At 36.4% G+C, this 24,178-nt stretch overlaps 1 protein-coding gene and 1 pseudogene across 2 annotated transcripts in view; both read left to right on the top strand.

The window, feature by feature from the left end:
- Positions 1–10,796: 10,796 nt before the first annotated feature.
- On the top strand, positions 10,797–12,848 carry LOC310650079 (olfactory receptor 5J3-like; the record flags this gene model as incomplete). Its single annotated transcript, XM_083378914.1, has 1 exon — positions 10,797–12,848. The coding sequence occupies exon 1, from the start codon at positions 11,895–11,897 to the stop codon at positions 12,846–12,848; it is 954 nt and encodes a 317-aa protein (XP_083235040.1). The 5' UTR covers positions 10,797–11,894.
- A 6,080-nt stretch (positions 12,849–18,928) lies between these two features.
- LOC310650078 (olfactory receptor 8S1-like) overlaps positions 18,929–24,178 on the top strand; it is a 6,158-nt pseudogene continuing 908 nt past the window's right edge. The window contains exon 1 of the transcript in view: positions 18,929–19,377. The product of the transcript in view is annotated as an olfactory receptor 8S1-like (transcript). The remainder of the gene's footprint in view (positions 19,378–24,178) is intronic.

Genomic DNA, 24,178 nt, shown 5'->3' with positions numbered 1-24,178 from the left:
TCACCATTCTGGCTAATATGGTAATTATATTGGTGATAAGGTCTGAGCTTCATTTTTGCACCCCCATGTTCTTCTTTCTCAGCAATTTAGCTTTTGTTGACATTTGCTATTCCTCAGTCATCATTCCCAAAATGCTGGCAAACTTTATCCAAAAGCAGAGGACTATTTCCTGGGAAGGATGCATTGCGCAGATTGCCTTCTTTTTTCAAATTGCTGGTGCAGAAGTGTTCATCCTTTCAGCAATGGGTTATGATTGATATGTGGCTATATGTCACCCTCTGCACTACAGCAGATACTTGACAAAAGAGGTATGCAATAAGATGGTGAGTGGTGCTTGGCTCCTGGGTTTCTTTCATTCTATAGCCAATGCCCTTCCTTTGCTAAATCTCAATTTTTGCAACAACAATGTCATTAAACACTATACTTGTGACCTTCCTCCACTCTTGGCTTTGTCTTGTTCAAAGATTCTCACTAATTACATTATTCTTCTAATATTTGTGTTTGCATTAGGTTTTAGCTCATTTCTTTTTACCCTAGTCTCTTACATTCGCATCATTTCAACCATCCTGAAAATTAAATCAGCAAAAGGCAGGCAAAAAGCTTTCTCCACATGCAGCTCCCATCTTATTGTTGTGGGTTTATTTTACCTTACATCTTTTTTTCACTATATGAAGCCAAGTTCAGAATCATTCATGGATCTGGACAAAGTGATCTCTATTCAATATAGTATTTTAACTCCAATGTTAAATCCTATCATATACAACATAAAAAACAAAGAGATCAAATCTATTCTATTGAAAATGTTTGGAAAATGGAGGCCCTTTCTTCATCCCATGAAATTTCATCCCATGAAATAATACATTTAGTTCCTTACAAATACACAGCTGCAATCCTAGTATCAGCAACATAAAAGGCTTAACAATACAGCATGGTGTAAGGGTAGCCTCCCTCTCTTTCTATGACAACTTCTTATTTGGGGACTGATATAATGTTAAATAATATTGAATAAGAGAACCAAGATACAGTAGGCTAAAATGTATAATAATATATTCAATAATATATTTAAAAACTGCTGAAAAAGAAATATATGTATATGGATAGAAAGATAAAAATAGATACCTCCTATTTCATCAGTAACTATTTTAAAATGAAAGCATGCATCCCCATTTAAAATGTATTTTTTTTTAAAAAATGGTTCCATAATTTTGTGTATATATATATATATATATATATATATATATATATATATATATATGTGTGTGTGTGTGTGTGTGTGTGTGTGTGTGTGTGTGTGTGTGTGTATTCCAAAGAAACACGATTACCAACTTAATCCGAAGAGAGACACCCCTTTGAGAGCTGTATGCAATGAAATTTCATTTTTGATGTATGCCAATTGGTATACATTCAAAGTGACAAAGTTGTTATTATTATTATTATAAAACTTTTATTCATAAAACATGAAACTCAGTCAACTGAACATTCAAATTGACTGGCACTAATGGTTGACATGGGTTGCTGCCATCATCCTAGGTATCAACCAGGTATCTCCTTAAAATGTAACATGTTCTGAGTAGCACAGTTTTTTGTAGCTTTGCTGTAGTTATTGCAGGAAGCTGCAATTTCTTGATGTATTTTGAAAAGATTTTGGACAGTTCCCAGTGCTCTGATGGCAATGGGTATCACTGTTATATATTTCATCCATAATCGGACAGCTTTGTTGGCCAGGTCACGGTATTTCATAATTTTTTTCAGTTCTTTTTCTTTGACTCTGGCATCTCCTGGTACAGCAATATCAATCAACTGTATGCTTCAGTTCTCTATGACTGCGATATCTGGCGTGTTGTGTTCCAAATGGCAATCTGTCTGTATTTGGAAGTCCCACAAGATCTTCACCCTCTCATTCTCAACAACGTTTTCCACCCTATGTTCCCACGACTTTTCAGACACAGGCAAGTTGTATTTTTTACACAATGTCCAGTGGATTAGTTTAGCAACTTGGTCATGTCTAGTTTTGTAATCAATTTGTGCGAATAATAATAATAATAATAATAATAATAATAATAATAATAATAATAATAATAATAATTGTTATTATTATTATTATTATTATTATTATTATTATTATTATTATTATTATTATTATTATTATTATTATTATTATTATTATTATTGGAGTGAGCAATATGGTGACCAACAAGGAAATGATTAAATGCATACTTTTCAAACATTTTTAGCCTTCTAGAGCAGAGTTCCCCAACCTTTTTGACTTTGCAGATTGGTGGGGGAAGGGGATGGTTCTGCATGAGCACTGGGCAAGCGCACACATTCACACAAATGGAGCCTGCATACACACACTCCCTTGCTGCTCACAGAAGTGGAGATGTGCACACTCATATTTGCCCACCACTTCCACTTTCATTTCGTTGGTTCTAAATGGCACAAGGCCTGGTAGTGGGCTGCAGCCCAGGGGTTGGGGACCCCTGTTCTGGAGATCTCTGAAGATCTAGATTCCCCCAGGCATTGGACTAGAATGGCAGGTTGCACTATAAGGATGTTTGATCTGGCCCCCAAGGAAAAGAACATATTTTATCCAAATTTTATGGATTGTTTTGAGCCAGCTAGAGTATGAGTTACATAACCATATATGTCCTGTAAATAAATAAATTAATACTTGAAATAAATATAACATTATCTCTTTCCCTTGCTATAGCACTTGCAATAAAAATACTAAATTGTCCAACAGCTTTTATGCACAAAAAGTGGTTATTAAGTGAATTCCTTTGAAAACATGAGTGTGTTTGACTACATTTTTTTTTAAAAAAACCTAATTACCTTCAGCTTATATTCAGTTTCCAATAACATCTGTTTTCTGAACTATACTGACCAAAATTATAAGGTTGTTTTTGAAAGGAAGAAAAAGCCAAGTGCTTTCACAAATATCTCTTCTACTAGAATCAATGGTAAAATTATTTTAATTCCTACTCCAAGCATGCTGCATTAGAGAGCTTTCAAAACTAATCCAGGTTGGTTGTCTTCTAGTGACCATTAAAAATTCTTATCTAGCCATTCCATGTTTTGTGTCTGAGAAATTTTAACAAGCCTGGACCTAGCTATCATGTTAAGCCAAATGAAATTGGAAGCTTCAACTGTACTATTGAAACATTGTTAAGGACCTCGAGAGTCTGATTTGTTTTTCACTACTCCCACCATAATGGATTTATTACTATCACAAAGGATTAGAACATCTTTTGACCTGCTATCTTGGTGATCTCATAACATTCAACAATTATTGAATGAATGAATGTAACTTGAGGAGTAGTGATAAACTATAAGTGAAAAACCTGGAACATCAGTATAATTTGGATGGGGAGAAACAGGCTACGACTCAATCCTGCCAAGACTGAGTGGCTGTGCGTACAGGCATCTCGAGTGAATCATTCTATTCCACATTTAATGATGGGGGGTGAGGTGTTACCCCCTGTTGATAGGGCTCGCAACTTGGGTGTCCTCCTGGATTCGCAGCTCAGTTTTGAAGATCATATAGGAGCCGTGACCAGGGGGGCTTTTGCCCAGGTTCGCCTGGTGCGCCAGTTGCGGCCCTATCTGGACCGAGATGCCTTGCACACAGTCACTCATGTGCTCTTGACCTCCCAGTTAGACTACTGTAACGCTCTCTACATGGGGCTGCCATTGAGGACCACTCAGAGGCTTCAAGTGGTGCAGAATGCGGTCGCGTGAGTTGTGATGGGGGCTCCCCGATACTCCCATGTAACACCTCTGCTCCGCGAGCTGCATTGGCTTACGGTTGCCATCCAGGTGAGATTCAAGGTGCTGGTGATGACCTATAAAGCCCTAAATGGCTTGGGTCCAGAATATCTGAGGGAACACCTGCTGTCGGCATCAAGTTCCCTTCGTCCTGTGTGCTCCCACAGGGAGGGCCTTCTCAGGGTGCCGCCGGCAAAGGATTTCTGGAGGGCGACACCCAGGGGGAGGGCCTTCTCTGTGGGCGCGCCTGCCTTTTGGAACCAGTTACCTGTAGAGCTCAGGACTGCCCCTGATCTTTGTTCATTCTGCCGGGACCTGAAGACCTGGCTCTTTGAGCTTTTGGCCAGGACTGAGAACTTTTAATTTTTAACCTATTGTAATTGGGTTTTTTAATTAGAGTTAAGGGTTTTAGATTTTAATTAAGGATAATTTAATTTATTTTAATTTGTTATTAACTTTTGTATTGTTATATTGTTTTAATCACCTTGTGAACCGCCCTGGGTCCCACGGGAGAAGGGCGGTATATAAGTTTAAATAATAAATAAATAAATAAATAAATAAATAAATAAATAAATAAATAAATAAATAAATAAATATCATCCAGTCTTCTCACTGCCAATGCACCTGTTGCAACAATATTGGCCATTAATGAAATAACCAACACTTTGTTCCTGTAACAGAAGCAAATATGTATCTAGATGAAACAGCTAGCTCTGACCATGAACTGCTCACTTAGCAAAAGAATTGGAATCAAAGTCAGATGCCAGCACATATGAGCCTTCTGTTTCCCAACACTGGGTTTCCCTTTATTCTGGTAATCCAAGGAAATTTACTCATCTTCTTCCAAATCAAATATGCATTGGAGTCTCTCTTGCAATATCAAAGACATGTAACATCATAAACCTATCAGACTTTTACTGTTAATTTACCCGTAATGTTTAGTGCTGACTACATCACTTACTTTTAGTTCTGTCATGACAAATTTGTAGAGAACAGAAGGTTATGGTATATTTTTATTCTCTTACACTTATTAGTATGTTACATAAAACTAATATCATTACATTCTAAATTTTGCCATGAATGTGGCTGGTATACATCATTTCAATTTCAATCAAAAATGCAAAAGTACAAGACATGTTATATTGGAAATGCCACTGATTGTAACCTTATTTGAATTGTCTATGCAGATGAATAAATCAAGCTTCCAATATCTGAACTATATTTGCTGTACCTGATTGGAAATTAAGTAACCTTTATAATTAGATCACATCAAAATAACTTTTACACTTTAAAAAACCCCTCAAAAAGAAGAAAGATATAGGTAGTCCTCAACTTAAAACCACAATTGAGCCCAACATTTTTGTTGTTAAGTGAAACATTTTACAACCTTTCTTGTCATAGGTTTTAAGTCAATCACTGCTGTTAAGTTAGCAACATGGTTGTTAAATGAATCTGGTTCTCCATTGATTTTGCTTGTCAGAAGGTCACAAAAGGTGACCACATGACTCCAGAACCCTGCAACCGTCATAACTATGAGTCAGTTGCTAAGCATCTGAATTTTGATCACATGGCCATGGGAATGCTGCAACTGTTATGTGTGAAAAATGGTCATAGGTCAGTTTTGTCTGTGTCATTGTAACTTTGAATGGTCACTAAATGAACTGTTGTTAGTTGAGGACTACCTGTTCTTAGACATTTGAGTTAGTTTGAAAATCTTCTTATTCAGAGTATCTGCTGAACTTTATTTAAAAATTGCTAGTGAAATATGATTCAAAAAGAGAACAAGTCAAACACTGTATGATCAGTTTGCTACAGAGTTTAGATTAGCATTAAATGTCCAACAAAGGGATTTTCAGTTAAAGAAAAATATTACATTTACATCAAATATTAGAGAAAATTGGTATATGATTTATAGTTTGTTTTCTTAAAATTGATGGAAATGCCATGAACAGACCATTCTTTTATATGTAGTAGCAATGCTGCAAATCTCAATGTTTTAGGAAAATAATTTATACAATAAATAAACCTTAAAAGTTGAATTCTCACTTTAGCCTGTGATATTTCATTATATTTTGTAAAATTACATATTTCTACAAATACACTGAATTCATTTTGTAAATTAACTTAAGTAATACCTTTTATTAAAAACAATATTTGATATAGGTAAAGGTAAAGGTTTCCCCGCACATGCGTGCTAGTCGTTTCCGACTCTAGGGGGCGGTGCTCATCTCCGTTTCAAAGCCGAAGAGCCAGTGCTTGTCCGAGGACGTCTCCGTGGTCATGTGGCCAGCATGACTAAACACCAAAGGCGCACGGAACGCTGTTACCTTCCCACCATAGTGGTCCCTATTTTTCTAATTGCATTTTTACGTGCTTTCGAACTGCTAGGTTGGCAGAAGCTGGGACGAGTAACAGGCGCTCACTCTGCTACGCGGCACTCGGGATTCGACCCGCCAAACTGCCGACCTTCCGATCGACAAGTTCAGCGTCCTAACCCACTGAGCCACCGCGTCCCTTCTATATTTGATATAGAAGAATGTTAACTAAGTTCTGGAAGTATGCTTTGATGTCTGAAATCTCAAAATAATTTATTTCAAATTGGAATCAACTCTTGGATGGCAATGTAGAAAGTGAACTTATGACAAACTGATAATTTGATTTTCTCTATGCATAAAGTTTATATTTTAATTTTATCTGACTCCTAAATTAGAAATGGACTTTGAAGAAATAGGAAGAAAGAATATTGATGCTTTTGAAATGTGATTTTGGAAAAATATTCTGAATATATTATGGATTGCCAGGGAAATGAATTTATATGTCATCAAGAAATCAACCCAGGTTTGTCATTCCAGGTATAAATATATTAGGTTCAAATACATCAGGCACATTACGTAAAAGCTAGCTGTGTGAGCAAGTCTCTAAAACTGGGAAAGGTAGAAGGAAATGGAAAAGGATAATCAGCAGCAAGGTGGATGGATTCAGTTATGGTGATGATGCATCATTAATGGAAGACATGAAATACCATTATGGGGAAAATCTATGAGGGCACTCCCAAAGGTGCTTTTTCAAAAAGCAAATGGACTTCTTTATTTTTCCTTGAAGACATTTCACTTCTCATCTAAGAAGCTTCTTCAGTTCTAACTGAATGGTGGGGAATGGAAGGATTTATATTCCTTGCCATCATCTGGTTGTTAGCACTCTCTCTGAGAGTCGTTGAGGCACTGTACATCCAGAATAGTGCAAATTGATGTGGAACTTTCTTGGAACTGCTGAAAGAGCTATGTTGTAAACAGGAGATAGGTGGTGTCATATTCCTCCACCTCTGTTAAGAGAGGGCTGTTCAGTTTTAATGTAGATGGCCTCTTTGACCCCTCTTTCAAGTTTTTTTTAAAAGTGTTTTTTTTCTAATTGGTGATTTCAAATGGTTTTTAATGGCAGCCCCATATGCAGTACATTGCAGTAGACAAGCATTGAGATGATTACATCATGAATGTCTGTTTGAACCATTGAAATGAAACAACTATCATACTTGATGGAGATGAGTGAAGACCCCCTTGATCACATCTGCCCCCTGCTCTTGGAGAAGGAACTGTGAGACTAAAAGAATCCACCAACTGTGAACCATTCTTGGGTGGAAATATATTACTCTATCCAAGAGTATGAATGGAAAGTCCTCAAAGCCGGGAGACGGGGAAGGGGGGGGGCTAATATCCACAGCTACCCAGTCAAGCTATCATGTGTGCCAGGATACTACATTAATCTGTGTCTATCTTATCCTGAGTCCAAGACCATGGTTTTTCAGAAACCATATGCATGTTACAAGCCAATTACCAGATTCTAATAAAAGTATAACAACTAGTTTGCAGAGACCTCTCCCTAGCAGCTTATTTGCTATGCAGCTGGGAACAAAGTGACTTCAGGATAAGTACTATCATTCATGTTAATCCATAATCATTCTGGGTTGTGTAACATGATTTGTTCCTCCCTTTATACTGCACCCCCAACTGACACAATTCTCATTTGTACAAACCTTTATACTCTGGTCAAACCACAGGGCTGAATAATTCTATCAGCATATACACAGCATTCATAAAATGGCTAAATTAACTTCTTTGACCAGGGATAAGACAATATTTATATTTATTTGTGACTGGAAACCTTCATTGATTTTTTTGCATAAAACAGAAAATAATTAACCTATAAGTTATGGTCTTGATGATTAGATACAACAGATTGTAGTGAGAAGAGAGTTATATAATAACCATAGTAAGTAAGAGATAAGCTTATAACCGAACTTATAACTTTTCTATTTTTCTTTCACTGTTCCCCTTTCTTTCACTTTTAGTTTTCTGTTTGATTTCTTTTTTCTTTTCTTCTTACTTCTTACTTCTTTTCTTCTTACTTCTTACTTCTTACAATCGGGTTTCAGGCCCGGATACAGCAAGGAGACGGCATTGGACGCGCTGGTGAATGATCTCTGGTGGGCTCGGGACAGGGGTTGTTCCTCTGTCCTGGTCCTATTAGATCTCTCAGCGGCTTTTGATATCATCGACCATGGTATCCTACTGCAGCGTCTTAGGGGGTTGGGAGTGGGAGGGACCATTTTACGGTGGTTCCCCTCCTATCTCCTGGGCCGTTCGCAGTCGGTATTGATGGGAAGGCAGAGATCCGCCCCGAGGCCTCTCATTTGTGGAGTTCCTCAGGGGTCGGTTCTCTTCCCCTCCTGTTCAACATCTATATGAAGCCGCTGGGTGAGATCATTCATGGTTTCGGGGTGGGGTATCATCAGTACGCTGATGATACCCAACTTTTTCTTTCCACCCCAAATCAACCCAGTGATGCCCTCGCCGTAATGTCCCGTTGCCTGGAGGCAGTCCAGGTCTGGATGGGGAGAAACAGGCTTCATCTCAATCCCGCCAAGACTGAGTGGCTGTGCATATCAGCATCTTGGGCTAACCAGACTATTCCATCTCTAACGATGGGGGGTGAGGTGTTACCCCCCGTTGATAGGGCTCGCAACTTGGGCATCCTCCTGAATTCACGACTCAATTTTGAAGACCATATAGGAGCCGTGACCAGCGGGGCTTTTGCCCAGGTTCGCCTGGTGCGCCAATTGTGACCCTATCTGGACCAAGATGCCCTACGCACAGTCACTCATGTGCTCGTGACCTCCCGTTTAGACTACTGCAACGCTCTCTACATGGGGCTGCCCTTGAGGACCACTCGGAGGCTTCAGCTGGTGCAGAATATGGCCGCGCGAGTTGTGATGGGGGTCTCCCAATACTCCCATGTAACACCTCTACTCCGCGAGCTGCATTGGCTCCCGGGTTGCCCTCCGGGTGAGATTCAAGGTGCTGGTGATGACCTATAAAGCCCTAAATGGCCTGGGTGTGGGTTATCTGAGGGAACACCTGCTGCTGGCATCAAGTTCCCTTCGTCCAGTGCGCTCCCGCAGGGAGGGTCTTCTCAGGGTGCCACCGGTAAGAGATTGCCGGTGGACAACACCCAGGGATAGGGCCTTCTCAGTGGGTGCGCCTGCCCTTTGAAACCAGCTGCCAGTGGAGCTTAGGACTGTCCCCGACCTCCGTTCATTCCACCGGGACCTGAAGACCTGGCTCTTCGAGCTCTCTGGCCCAGGCTGAGAATTTTAATTTTAATTTAATTTAAACTGGGGTTTTATTTATTCAGGGACGGATATATATTTTTTAAATTTGTTTTTAACTTTTGTATTTTTGTTTTAATCACCCTGTAAACCGCCCTGAGTCCTTCGGGAAAGGGCGGTATATAAATGTAATAAAATAAATAAATAAATAAAATGTTAGTTTATATTAGATTTTATTTTCCTTTGTAAAAAAAATGGCAATATGTGTAGGTATGCAGCACTTTATATTCCAAATAGGGTTTAAGGAAGATTGCTTCAAACAGAGAGGACCTTGAACTATTCAAACATGTTTTTAAATTCCACATGGCATTAATACTTCATTTCCATTTAATAAAATCATGTTTATCTAGACTTATGTAATCCTTATGCTTATGCATTCCTTTCATAAGGACTTCACATTTTTAAGTAGATTATTTTATTGTAAATATTTTAACTGTCAATTGTTTCAAATAAGGGAAAACAAAGAAAAGATAAACAAAAACTTTGTGGCAATTTAAATTGCTTTTATCTTAAATTGAAACAGGTTGCTCAATGAGTGTCAACTCTACAATGAGCATAACTGCAGCCATTTTTTCTTCTCATTCTAGGTTGCCACATAGAATGGAGGGAGGGGGTTGCCCAGGTCTTCGTTAGTCAAAATAATCTTCTGTCTTATGGGAACCAAGGTCATCTACTGCTCCCCAGACTAGGGACTGGTATTGCATAAAAAGCGTGCCAAATAAGTATATTGAGGAATATAGCTGCTTGCATAGTTATGTGGATAGGATATTTAACTTTGTAATTGGACAATTGTTTCTTGTATTTTCATACTCAGCTTCACTTTTGATCTTGCTGATACTTTTTTAACTAATAAACATGTTCTTCGAGGAATTTTCAAGCCTCGGAGTTCTGCTTTATTCATCTCTGTCTGTCATAACCATGACATTTGAGTTTCTACTGCTCTGAAATGACCGAGGAAGGCATCTGCTGACTCCTTCTTTAATGTCTTGCTCAGAGAAAACATCTACACATATAGATGCAGAATATGGCTTTGCTGCAACAGAACTACTTCTCACAAGGTAACTGCTATTCTTATCTTTGTGTGTGCATGGGTGTTTGTGATTAAAGGAAAGAAAGCAATTTTGTGACATAATAATAACAATAACAATAATAATAATAAAGTTGGAAGTGACCTTGGAGGTCATCTAGTCCAACCCCCTGCTCAAACAGGAAACCCTATACCATGGGTCTTCAAACTCGGCCCTTTTATGACTCATGGGCTTCAACTCCCAGAATTTCTCAGCAAGGCATGCTGGCTGAGGAATTCTGGGAGTTGAAGTCCATGAGTCATAAAAGGGCCGAGTTTGAAGACCCCTGCCCTATACCATTTCGGACAAATGGTGGCCATTAGTAAAGAGAGAGAGAGATAAAGCAATAGGTATAAATATACATATTATAGATAGAAATATAGACATAGATACAAACACAGATATGTATTTCTATCTTTCTATCTGAGCATGATTAGCTGATATGTATATGATTAAAGAATGGACTTTATATGTATATGTTTGTGTGTGTATATTTTTCAAATCAAATATGCATAATCAAAATTCAGTGTAAAAATTAGGGTCAGTTTACTGGAAAAAAAGTTATTCTTAAGCAAAAAAAGATAACCATGACGTGAGGCTGAAACTAGTTCCATCAGAACTAGGATGAAAAACCCCAAATCATAAAAACTAAAAAAAATTGAAAAGGAACAAAAAAATGAAGGGGGAAAAAAGGAGTAAAAACAATTTTAGTACTGTTGTGAAATCAAACTCCAAAATAGATGTCTCTATATAGTCTCCAGAAGGTCAGCAGGAGAATATGATTTCCCTGTCAATAAAGGTAGAGTAGGATACATACTGAATACATGAACAGCAAATTAATAAGTTGTCAGAAGGAAAGAATCTCCTTCATTGCCATAGTGGAAAGAAGGATGGTCCAGCATTTTCATACCACTTACCTCAACTTCCTAAAATGCTACTACTTTTAATATGGCATATACAGTAGACGTTTGTAATAATATTCATTAACACTGTCCTTAGAAACAGCTTCCCCTGCAGAATGTATAACTTAAGTTCATGTGGATAAATTTATATATGTAATTTCATGAACAGTACCCTTTTATTTATACATGGTAAATTCATAGAATCCCCCACTTCATTAATGCACAGAGATATAAGCCAAATGGGTGCAGAGAAGATACATGTTACCAAAATTTATGAACGAAAAACTATAACGAAAAATTAAACACATAATTAAATGAAAAAGGCAGAAATTATATTTTCCCATTAATGAAACAAATAAAAAGGGGAAAAAACAGATCATCATTCACTCCGAAGAATTTTTAAGCATTAATGTGAAGATGCTAAATTTAAATATATGTATATGATTTAATGGAAATTGTGGCTCAATGATTTCTTTTTAATTTTCTTTTCCAGATCCTATGTTTCCTGAATCCTCTGAGCTGGAAAATCTCACTATAATGACAGAGTTTATCTTGTTGGGGCTCTCCAATGATCCAGACATAGAAATTTATTTTATTTTCTTGTTCTTTCTCATTTTTTTACTCACTATCTTGGGGAATACAATAATTATACTGGTGATCAAATCTGAGCTTTACATTCAGACCCCCATGTTCTTCTTTCTCAGCCATTTAGCTTTTGTTGACATCTGCTATTCCTCAGACACTATTCCCAAGATCCTGGCAAATTTTATTACAAAGCAGAAAACCATTTCCTGGGAAGGATGCATTGCACAGATTGCCTTCTTTTTCCAAATTGCTTGTACAGAAGTGTTCATCCTCTCAGCAATGGGTTATGACCGATATGTAGCTATATGTCACCCCTTGCATTATAGTAGATACTTGACAAAAGAGAAATGCAATAAAATGGTGGTTGGATCTTGGCTGATGGGTTTCTTTTATTCTATGGTGAATGTAGTACCTTTGCAAAATCTTCATTTTTGTGGCAACAAAATAATCAGACACTATACTTGTGAGCTCCCTTCCCTCTTGGCTTTATCTTGTACAAACACATTCATGAATTACATTGTTCTTCTAATATCTGTGTTGGTTTTTGGTGTTAGTCCATTTCTTATAACCCTTGTCTCTTATATTTACATTATTTTAACTATCCTGAAAATTAAATCAGTAGAAGGCAGGAAGAAAGCTTTTTCCACGTGCAGCTCCCATCTCATTGTTGTGGGCTTATTTTACATTACAGCTTTTGTTCGCTATATGAAGCCAAGTTCAGAATCACTTCTAGAACTGGACAAAGTAATCTCTGTTCAATATAGAATTTTAACTCCATTGTTAAACCCAATGATATATAGCCTGAAAAACAAAGAGATCAGATCTGGTGCAGAGAAATTATTTAGAAAATGTAGGTCCATAAAATGATACTCAGAAATCTTGATTTAATATCCCCACAACTTCAATAGTGCGAGAGAGAAAAGAATGACATAGCAAGGATGAGTGTTACTTCCTCAAAATCCTCAATATTTTGGAGTTATCCTGTGATAGGAGTATATGAATAATTCTAATTGAGCACTGCTGTAGAAGTGTGGGGTAATTCATGTGAAAAAAAGTAAACTTGCTCCAATATTCACCTGAGTATTTTTTTTAAAGAATCAGGATGAAAGTATCCACCGATATATATTTCTTAATTGTTTCTTCGCACAATATGACACCCCCTTGCTCTATCTTACTCTGAAGCATGTAACATAAACATATTTTATCCGTTTTAAAGATCTTTTATAAAGACTACATAAGAACTGAGCTGCAAAATTAAAGGATGCAATATATTCTATCCCATGAACAATAAGCACATTTATCTTGGATGCTAGGATTTATCATTTCATATCAGAATTTATGATACTACATTATATTTAAAAATGGCTATCAGTTTTGTACTTCCTTAAGGCCATTAGTGACAACAGTCTTAGCAACTATAGTGCATATATGAATCATGCATTTATTTTTCACTGTTCATTGTTTCATTCATATTATTGTCTTAATAGAATTTCTAGTCAAAATCCATGTTGTTTGATTCCCATGAATAGACGTCCAGACAGAAATATTAGCTAGCCATTTCTAAACTGTTGTAATAAATATTGTTTGCTTTCAAAAACATTAATCTAAAAGAATTTGCCTTGCAATACTTAAGAAAGTCTAAGTAATGTTTATAATGCACTAGCTTCAATGAAAGCAGCATGTTCTTCTTCATCTGGGAATCAGCATCTGATATCAGGATACAAGCAAAAGAGTAGGAAGTTACAGATGTATGAAAAATTTAAATGTGCATGATGTCTTTCTTTGTTCATTGACAGTTAAAGTATGGGAGCTTCTTCATTGGCTTAGCTCAGGGGTAGGCAACCTTGGCTCTTTTATGACTCCTGGACTTCAACTCCCAGAATTCCTGAGCCAGCCATGTAGGGTCAGGAATTTTGGGAGTTGACATCCATGAGTCATAAAAGAGCCAAGGTTGTCTACCCCTGGCTTAGCTCAGTTCAGGGGACAAAGTTGTTTAGAGGTTTTGAAGCTTTTGTCCTGTTAGTTTTATTAGTTTTTTAAAAAAAATGTATTATAGGTTTATAGTGAAATTGGAGGGGGTAATGTGTGCATTGTAGTGAATAAATTAATGCTTACTTTTAAACAATTAAAGGAAATGGATTCATAACTTATAGCATCATCCTTTTCTTAATACTTGTAATAACAAAATTCTACATATCTCTTGGAGATAACTCAACCAAATCTTGCATGAATTACCTTCAACTCTTGATGGTGCTTGAGTAGTAGTAGTAGTAGTAGTAGTAGTAGTAGTAATAATAATAATAATAATGATAATGATGATGATGATGATGATGATAATAATAATAATAATAATAATAATAATAATAATAATAATAATAATAATAATAATAATAATAATAATAATAATAATAATAATAAAATACTAGTTCCTTTTAGTTCATACCCTGTCAGCAATAACATCTGTTTTTTTTTTGTTTTTTTTCCTGCTCTCAGAATTAGAGAATAAACTTCCTGTGGGTTATTTTTCAGGTGAAAAGAAATAAATAATCAAGTTCTTTGGCCAATTCCTCTACTAAAATCAGTTGGGAACTGCTTCTTCTTTTATTCTTTTTAGCTTCCAAATTACTCCAAAGTAGCTATTTTTTCTTGCTGTTTTCTTATTGCCAGAAAAGGGATAGCAGGAAATACTTGTGGGGAGAAAGGGAAAAAGCGTCCATTTCTGTTTAAAGCAGCAGATAAGTACAGACTAGAAATTAAAGCCCTTTATTCATTTTACCCAGTTTATTAAAATAACTATTTATACTTGACTTCTTAATAGGAATTCAGTTAAACACAAAATATTTTTTTCTGAGAAAGTAAAACATGATCAGGACTTCATACAAACAGGTTCAGTGTAGTCCCAAAACTATACCACCAATCTGATTTATTTTTTGTCTACCAAAAGAGGTGTAAACATAACATAGATGTGTGAATATGTTACCTATCTCAAATTCATAAGGGATGCGGTGGCTCAGTGGGTTAGGATGCTGAGTTTGTCAATCAGAAGGTCAGTAGTTTGGCGGGTCGAATCCCGAGTGCCGCATAACAGAGTGAGCGCCTGTTACTCGTCCCAGCTTCTGCCAACCTAGCAGTTCGAAAGCACATAAAAATGCAAGTAGAAAAATAGGGACCACTACGGTGGGAAGGTAACAGCATTCCGTGCGCCTTTGGCGTGTAGTCATGCCAGCCACATGACCACGGAGACATTCTCAGACAAGGGCTGGTTATTCGGCTTTGAAATGGAGATGAGCACCAACCCCTAGAGTTGGAAACGACTAGCATGCATGTGCATTGGAACCTTTACCTTTACTTTTATCTCAAATTAATGGATTTGCAAATCTTTTGAAAATGAAGACATTTCAAGATTAAAACATCCAATGGGCTGCTTTGGCAATCTAGTGCTTAGCTGAACTATAGGCAAAATAACCTCATTCTAAATTTGCAATACTGTCAAGTGGTACACTAATATAAGTAAATAACATTGTTTAACATAATACATTTTGTATACATAATGATTTAATCATTTAAATGTGAAATGAGCCTGTGGGCTGTGGTCTACAATTGGGCCATGGCCTCTTAGTCACCAGTGCATGCACATGTGTGCTCACACTCACCCCCTACTTGCGCAAGCACTACCACCATTGTGTGGGTACTAGTGGCCCCGTTTGTGTCATACAGATACTAACAGCCCTGTTTGTGACATGTGGTGCTAGCAGCCCCTTTTGTGTCATGCAGGCACTAGTGCCATTCCCAAGCATTGTACGGGTGCTCAAATGGTCCATTTGAGGCATGTGTGTGCTTCTGGCCCCATTTGCTCATGTGTCTGCCTTTCCCTCCCGGCCACCAATCCAAAAAGGTTGGTGACCTCTGATCTAGGAGAAGTGTGAGCTGGTTGATCCTCATTGAAGTAGAAAGTGTTCTCATTACCTGGATGAAATGGATTCTCTTGAGTGTTTCCAGTGTAGATTCAGCCAAATTATAGGTATAGCACTAAAGGGCATAGATTATTCATGCTGATGAGCTTGAGGGCCTGAGGTGAAGTTGTAAAACCAACCTGGTTCTCCTGGATCTCTTGGCAGTTTTCAATGTTATCAACCATAGTATCCTTCTCAGTATCTTCCCCAGGATTTTGTGGTGAGCTGTTCTTTTCCTATTGACAGTTGCAATTGATGTTGATGGATGAGAAGAGATCAAACCCTAGGCCTTTGTATGGTTCTTCAGGGCTCAAGTCTCTTTCTTCTTCTTTTTCACATCTACATAATACCGCTATTTGCAGTCATCTGATTGCATGGGGTATAGCATCCTCACTATACTGATGATACTCAGCTACACATTTCTATTCCTAGCCAGAAAGATGGTGCTTTTGCCATACTTTTCAAGTGCTATAACATGTAAAGGTCTGGATGGGAAAGAAACTTCTTTGCCTCATCCCTGGTAAAACAAAGTAGCTCTGAGATTTTGGCATCCCAGGATCTAGTTACTTGTCATCTTACACTCTGAATGAGGTTGCCCTCCTCCATCAAGCTGGTGTTCACTTTGAGAGTCCTCCAAGACTTATGACACCTGCCTGATGAGTGGGTGGCAGCTATGGCTGGGTTAGGGACTTTTCACAAAACTATCTTGTGCAATGATTGCATCCTTTCCTGGACTGGGAAGTACTGAACATAATCATTCATGCCTTAGTCATTTTTTTCTGTTTGGATTCCAAATGTGCTATATATTGAAGTGGCCTTGAAGACCACTTGGAAGTTACAACTTGATATAATGTAGCAGCACACAGACTATTTGGTGCTTATATATTTGCCCATGTTACACTCCTATTACTCATGCTACACAGGGTTTCAGGTTTTTTTTTCCTGGATTAAATTCAAGATGTTGATTATCACCTTGAAAGCCCTACATGGTGTTGGACTATTATTTACAGGATCACCAAAGAATATTTATCTTTCCCACTGAAATGGATAGGGTAGGTACACTCCAGATGCAATAGGACCTTCTAAGTATACTATTTCCATGGCTGTCCCTACCTTATTGAACACCCTTCCCATGGCAATACAGCAGGCATTCCTTCTCTTTTAGTCTTTTGGAAAGCCATCAAAACCTGGCTTTTTTAGGAGATGTTGGGATAGATTAGAACTGAATTTAAATAATGGAACAGTAGTGATTGACATTAGCTGTGGAGAATCTTAAAAGGATTATTAAGATGCAGTATATTGTTTTGTTGATTTGTTTGATGCAAAAACACACACAAGGATGCACACCTTCACAGAGAGACATACACCAAGACTTTCAAGCAGTTCTTCAGACTTTCAATAAGTTGAACCTTTAGGTTAAGCAGAAGAAAAGCCCTTTTCAGTTATTTATTTTATTTATTTTATTTATTTTAATTCCATTTATATCCCGCCCTTCTCCGAAGACTCAGGGGGGCTTACAAGCTTAGCAGTAGCCTTCATTCTATGTATATGCCTGCTTATTAGGGCTTTCACACACACCCCAAGCGGCATTATTACAAAGTCAGCTTAATTGCCCCCAACAAAAGTATACCATTTTTTCTTAACGATAAAGCCTACTAAAGTTGAAGTTGCCTTGGACCCTGTTTTATATCACAACATGAAAAACTCAAGGTATTTAAATATTATAACTTTTGGGAAATAGTGAGAGGGGAAGCAAAATGTATCTTTGAGTCATTTAAACATTACATACTTTTGTTTGGGGAATATGTATTCTGAGATGAAAATAGTTTCATGAATTCCACAAGGAATGAAGAATCAACTCACTTCTCTTTTTATTATCTTGCTCCAGATTGTACTCACACAGTCTTAACAGAAAGGTTGCACAGATCAATATAAGATGCTAAACATTTCTAAGCTTCAAGGTAACTGCTCATTTAAAATTTCACTGCATTTGCAGTTCTGTATGTCTTTATTTTTTTACTTTTCACATTAACCCTACAGCTTTTGTACAGAATTAATAACAAAAATGATTAAGTAACTGAATTAAATGCTTTCTTAAAATAAACTTTCAATCAAACTTAAGCAAACTAACTTTTTCTGGGTTATTGTAGGTCTTATAAACTGACAATTACTGGCATAACCATTGTAATAAAGGTTCAGCTATATTTATTATGTTCATCTGTTCTCCTTCTCCTTCAGTTCTATATCAGATATATATTAAAAATTAATTCAGAATAAGAACACTTTTGGTGTGTGTTGATTTCTTAAAAAAATCCTATCATAATTTCCATTGTGAAAGACATTCTTTTGGATATTTTATAACAACCCTCTCCCACCTTTGAATAACATACATTTTTTTTCTCCAATTTGCAATAGTAGATGCCTCTATTTAGCCTTATTTGGCTATTTATTTTTTAAAAAAAAATACCAGAATGGCCAAAACGAAAATAAAAACCCAATAGCTTGAAACTCAAAAGAAAAGAACAAAGCTTTGTGGGAGAATGAAATAAATTACTTTTGTGTTACTGCCGAGGGGGTGGAAACAAAGTGAATATCTCTGTATAATCATATACAGTAGGACCAGCAAGAAAGATTTTTGGGAGTTGGAAGGGAACAATGAAGATGGAGAAAGTGCCTATGAAATACAGTAAAAGCAAATCAGTGAATACCTGTATAGAAGAGGACAAATATGGCCAAAATAATTACTATAGATTGTCCTACCATTTAATTCCTTGCACTTCAACTCCCCAAAATCTCTCCATTTTGACTTTATGAAGAAACTAAAGTTTCAGATAATATTTAATATTTTCCTTAGGTTTGTTAGGTATACACAGTCAAAATTGATTACCAATGAATTAATGAATTAATTACAACATCATAACAATCAAGGAAACACAATGTTAAAATGTGAAAGGCAGCACTTATATTTCCAATTCGGTGATAGATATGAAAAAGAACATAGTATCATATAATTCTCAGTACAGATATCAAGAAAATGTGACACTTAAATTAATATGTATGTTTAATTGAAATCTATCATATATCTTTGTTTACAGCATAATTAACTGTTTTATTTTTTGACAGATCTTATGATTCCTGAATTTTCTGGGCTGGAAAATCAAACTGGAATAACAGAGTTTATCCTGTTGGGACTCTCCAATGATCAACACATAGAGGATTTTTTTCTCTTTTTATTTATGATAATTTTTTTAGTCACCATTCTTGGGAATACAACTGTTATATTAGTGGTCAGGACTGAACTTTGCCTTCAGACCCCCATGTTCTTCTTTCTCAGCCATTTAGCTTTTGTTGACATCTGCTATTCCTCAGTCACTGTTCCCAAGATGCTGGCAAATTTTATTACAAAGCAGAAAACCATTTCCTGGGAAGGATGCATTGCACAGATTTTCTTCTTTATACAAACATGTTGCACAGAATTGTTCATTCTTTCAGGAATGGGATATGATCGTTATGTGGCCATATGTGATCCACTTCATTACAGCAGATATTTGACAAGAGAGATATGTAATAAAATGGTGGGTGGAGCCTGGATTCTAGGTTCCTTATGTGCTATAGGGAATGTCCTGCCTTTGCTAAATCTCACGTTTTGCAGCAACAATATAATCAAACACTATAATTGTGAGCTTCCTTCACTCTTGGCCTTGTCTTGTGCTGAAACTCTCACTAATTACATTGTTCTTCTAATATTTGTGTTTATGTTTGGTTTTAGCTCATTTCTTTTCACTCTGGTCTCTTATATTAATATTATTTCAACCATCCTGAAAATTAAACTTGCAGAAGGCAGGCAGAAACTTTTTTCCACATGCAGTTCACACATCATCATTGTGGGGTTGTTTTACATTACAGCTTTTGTTCGCTATGTGAAGCCAAGCTCACAATCATTCATGGATCTGGACAAAGTGATCTCTATTCAGTATAGCATTTTAACACCCATGTTAAATCCGATCATATACAGTCTGAAAAACAAAGAGATCAGTTTTGGTGTGAAAAAACTATTTGGAAATTGTAGGCTCATTTTTAGTCATAAAAAAGTATTGGCTGCTCTTCTTAAAATCCCAACAGCTCCAACAATGAAAAGAATAAGAAGTAATGAAGCAGCAGGAATAACTGTTACTACTTCCCCCAAGTCCTCAACATTAGAATTATGTTCTCATATGAGGGTATGAGGATTTCGTTTTGCACCTTGCTGTAATAGTAAGGAATAATTCAAAGAAAACGAAAGTGGTGTCACACTGATATCCATCAGAGTCCATTTTTTTAAAGAACCAAGAAAATATCCACTGTGGTTTTATTTTTTTGTTGCCATATTACTGTAATAGTAATTTTATTAGCTGTTTATATAAATGATGGGTACCATACTTTTTTCACTTTAGTCTCTCAGGATCATTATATTATATCATTATATCTATTGTATCTACTGGATCTATTGGATCTGAAACCAAACCATTATTTCTCCAAAGCATGTACATAAAGAGCATGAATAATAATCCTCCCCCTCCCCCCAAAGAAACAAGGATGAAAATAATGCTGTGCAGATATAAAGAATGTTATCTGGAGTGAGAAGTATTGATTTTTTTTTTAATCCAATGCTTCACGCTGGGTTGGGCTACCCAATTGATTTCTCTAATGGATCTTTAATTGGGACAAGCCCATTTGTACAAATCTTGTACAATAACAACATGGCAAGGAAGCAGCATTCATATATGAAAATAATATTAAAAACAAAACTCAAAAGTGAACTTCCCAAATAGATTGGACTTTGCATCTCTGGGTGTCTTCAAGTCAGTGTTGATACTTGGTAACTGCCTGGACTGATCTTTGCAGTTTTCCTGCCATTATTTCAAAAGTGGTTTGAAATTTCATTCCCCTAGTGCTAAGAAATATTGACTGTTCCTAAGCCTCTGCATGTAATGAAATGGAGAAAGTGACGAAGTAATGCTACCTAGAAATAATCAGACAAGAATGGCAGAAGCCCACAGTCACTTAACAGTTACAAAAATAAATTAAGAACCCATCCACCTCAATGGATCAAGCAATTAAAATGGCAGGTGAGAAGTTTGTGCTTTCAGACTTAGGAGTTGTCACAAAGGGGTTTCCATAAAGAAGAGAGAGTCAACCTATTCTCCAAAACATCTGAAGGCAGGACAAGAATAATCCAAGAAGCCAAGCTCCACCCACCATTTTAATGCATATTTCTCTTGTCAAGTATCTGCTGTAATTCAGGGGATCACATATAACAACATATCGATCATAGCACATTGCTGAGAGGATGAAGACCTCTGCAGCAGCAATTTGGAAAAAGAAGGCAATCTGTGAAATGCATCCTTCCCAAGAAATGGTTTTCTGATTTGTAATAAAGTTTGCCAGCATCTTAGGAACGGTGACTGAAGAATAGCAGATGTCAGCAAAAGCTAAATGGCTGAGAAAGAAGAACATGGGGGTTTGAAAGTGAAGCTCAGACCTGATCACTAATATAAAAAGAGCCTTGGTGGAGCAGTGGGCTAATGCCTCCTTAAGTAACTCCAGCTGCCTGCAATTAGTGCAGGTTTGCATCCCACCAGGCTCAAGGTTGACTCAGCCTTCCATCCTTCCGAGGTAGGTAAAATGAGGACCCAGATTGTTGGGGGCAATTAAGCTGACTTTGTAATAATGCTGCTTGGGGTGTGTGTGAAAGCCCTAATAAGCAGGCATATACATAGAATGAAGGCTACTGCTAAGCTTGTAAGCCACCCTGAGTCTTCGGAGAAGGGCGGGATATAAATGGAATTAAAATTAAAAAAAATAAAATAAAAAATAACACTTATATTTCCAAGGATAGTGAGTACAAATATGATCATAATCAAAAGAAGAAGAAAATCCTCTTTGTGTGGATCATTTGAGAGTCCCAACAAAATAAACTCCATTATTGAATTTTGGTTTTCTAATTGAGATGATTTGAGAACCATAGGATCTGTTAGAAAAGGAAAAGAAAATATTAAAATGTCAAATTAATATTGAACACTACATGGGAATTCATTATGCTGGGTTTCCTAATTTTTCTTTCTTTCATAAGAGGGCCAACTTAAGTGTTGCCTATTTTCTTGAAATTTTAATTTATTTATTATTTTAAAGTATACTTGTTCTGAGTATCATTTGCATATCCAGCTGTGCTTTTATGAAGTAAGACATTTTCCTTGATTACAGCATTGAAATTCAAGTTCTTTGCACATGATAAAAATGTGTTTGAATTACACTTTTTATTAGATAATATGTATTATGTCAAAAAATTGTTTTTAAGGAAAAGATTAATACACATTACTACAAATGTCTATTTGTTCAAAATGCAGAGATTTCAAGATCATCAAACATGAAATGTTAAACTTTTTTTCTTTTGACAAAACTGTCTCCCTGTCCTGTCTTGCCTTTTTTGCTCTGAGTTTTTATGATTTCCCACTCCAGTAAGAATTTGGACTATTGAATCATGCTTATCTATTTTTTTTAAAAAAAATCTTAGCCAAGTTTATATAAATGGAGATATCTGCTGTGAAAAATTGAAAAAATAAAACACTAATGGTTGAAAATTACAAAAAAAATATATCTAAATTGATATAACATCTACATCATCTTTGCTTCTTGCAAAATGGGGGGGGATTGTGTGACAATTAGGATTAATCCACTTTTTAACAGAATATACTTATATGTAACTCAAAGTTTAAAAAATACTGAATGTTAAGATTGAGCAGGTTGGGTTCAATCATAATCTATATGTAACAGTAAAATAATCCAACTGTAATATTGCAATTCAAATTAGGTTTGATTGAAAAAAATATGTATCTTTTTCCCAATCATCTGTTCTTAATTCTGTCAAGTATTGCAGTAAGCTTTGAAAGAAGACCTAAACTGTATTAGAGAACTGCTTATTTATAAAACTGCTTTCCTTTCTCTTAACTCACAGTCCACATTAGACATGCATTCACCTTGCAGGTAATAGTTCTGTTACAGTAGAAAAAACACTCTGTATCTTCAACATCCTCATCTAAATTTGCAAGAGGCTTCTTTTGAGCCAGATAATAAAAAAGGGATAAGTTCATACTACTATTTGTTCTGGAATTCAGGGCAGAGAAAACCAATTGGGAATGGATCATGCCCAGAAAAAATATATGAAAGGTAGACATATCAAAGATATTTTGCTTACTGTTCTTTTTTCTTTTTTTTCATTTAAAATCATAGCTTAAATATATATTTGATTTGTTGTTATTGTTTTGAAATCCACACAACATAAATAATTGTATATGAAAGAAATGCATATTTCTGAATTAAACCAAATTATATTTAATCTCCACAAAAACAAAGACACATAAAACACTGAAGGATAAAAGCCACACCAAAATTGAGAATACTTTTGAATAACCCTATGTCCAATATGATAATCAAGGGTATGTTCATAATACTCATTCCTCATACTACTATTGGTGGGGTGGTTAAGGCACCAAATTAGAAACTTGGAAACCATGAGTTCTAGTTCTATTTTCAGCATGAAGACAGTTTGATGTCAGTCCTTCCAGCTAAAACAGATAAGAAACATGATTGGTCAAGCTAATTCTACTTTTTGTAAGGCTACATTAATATTTAATGTTAAAATGTTAGAAGTGTTAAGAAAATAACAGATTTGTAAGGGATCTTGGAGGTCTTCTAGTCCAATCCCCTGCTCAGGCAAGAAACCCTATACCAGGGGTGTCAAACTTGCAACATCACATGATGTGTCATGATGTATCATGACTTTTTTGCCATTGCCAGCAATGGGGGTACTGCAGACACCCTGCCCTATACCATTTCAGACAAATGGCTGTCTATTCTCTTCTTTAAAACCTCTAGTGTTGGAGCATCCACAACTTCTGAAGGCATGTGATTTCACTGATTAATTGTTCTGTCAGGAAATTTCTCCTTGGTTCTAGGTTGCTTCTCTCCTTGATTAGTTTGTATCATTGCTTCTTTTTTTTTTTTTTTTTTAATCCCATTTATATCCCGCCCTTCTCCGAAGACTCAGGGCGGCTTACAAGCTTAGCAGTAGCCTTCATTCAATGTATATGCCTGCTTATTAGGGCTTTCACACACACCCCAAGCAGCATTATTACAAAGTCAGCTTAATTGCCCCCAACAATCTGGGTCCTCATTTTACCTACCTCGGAAGGATGGAAGGCTGAG

The sequence above is a fragment of the Vipera ursinii genome, assembly GCF_947247035.1.
Source record: "Vipera ursinii genome assembly, chromosome: Z".
Lineage (NCBI taxonomy): Eukaryota > Metazoa > Chordata > Lepidosauria > Squamata > Viperidae > Vipera > Vipera ursinii.
The sequence above is the reverse complement of the archived record's forward strand: the minus strand, read 5'-3'. Positions and strand labels throughout refer to the sequence as shown.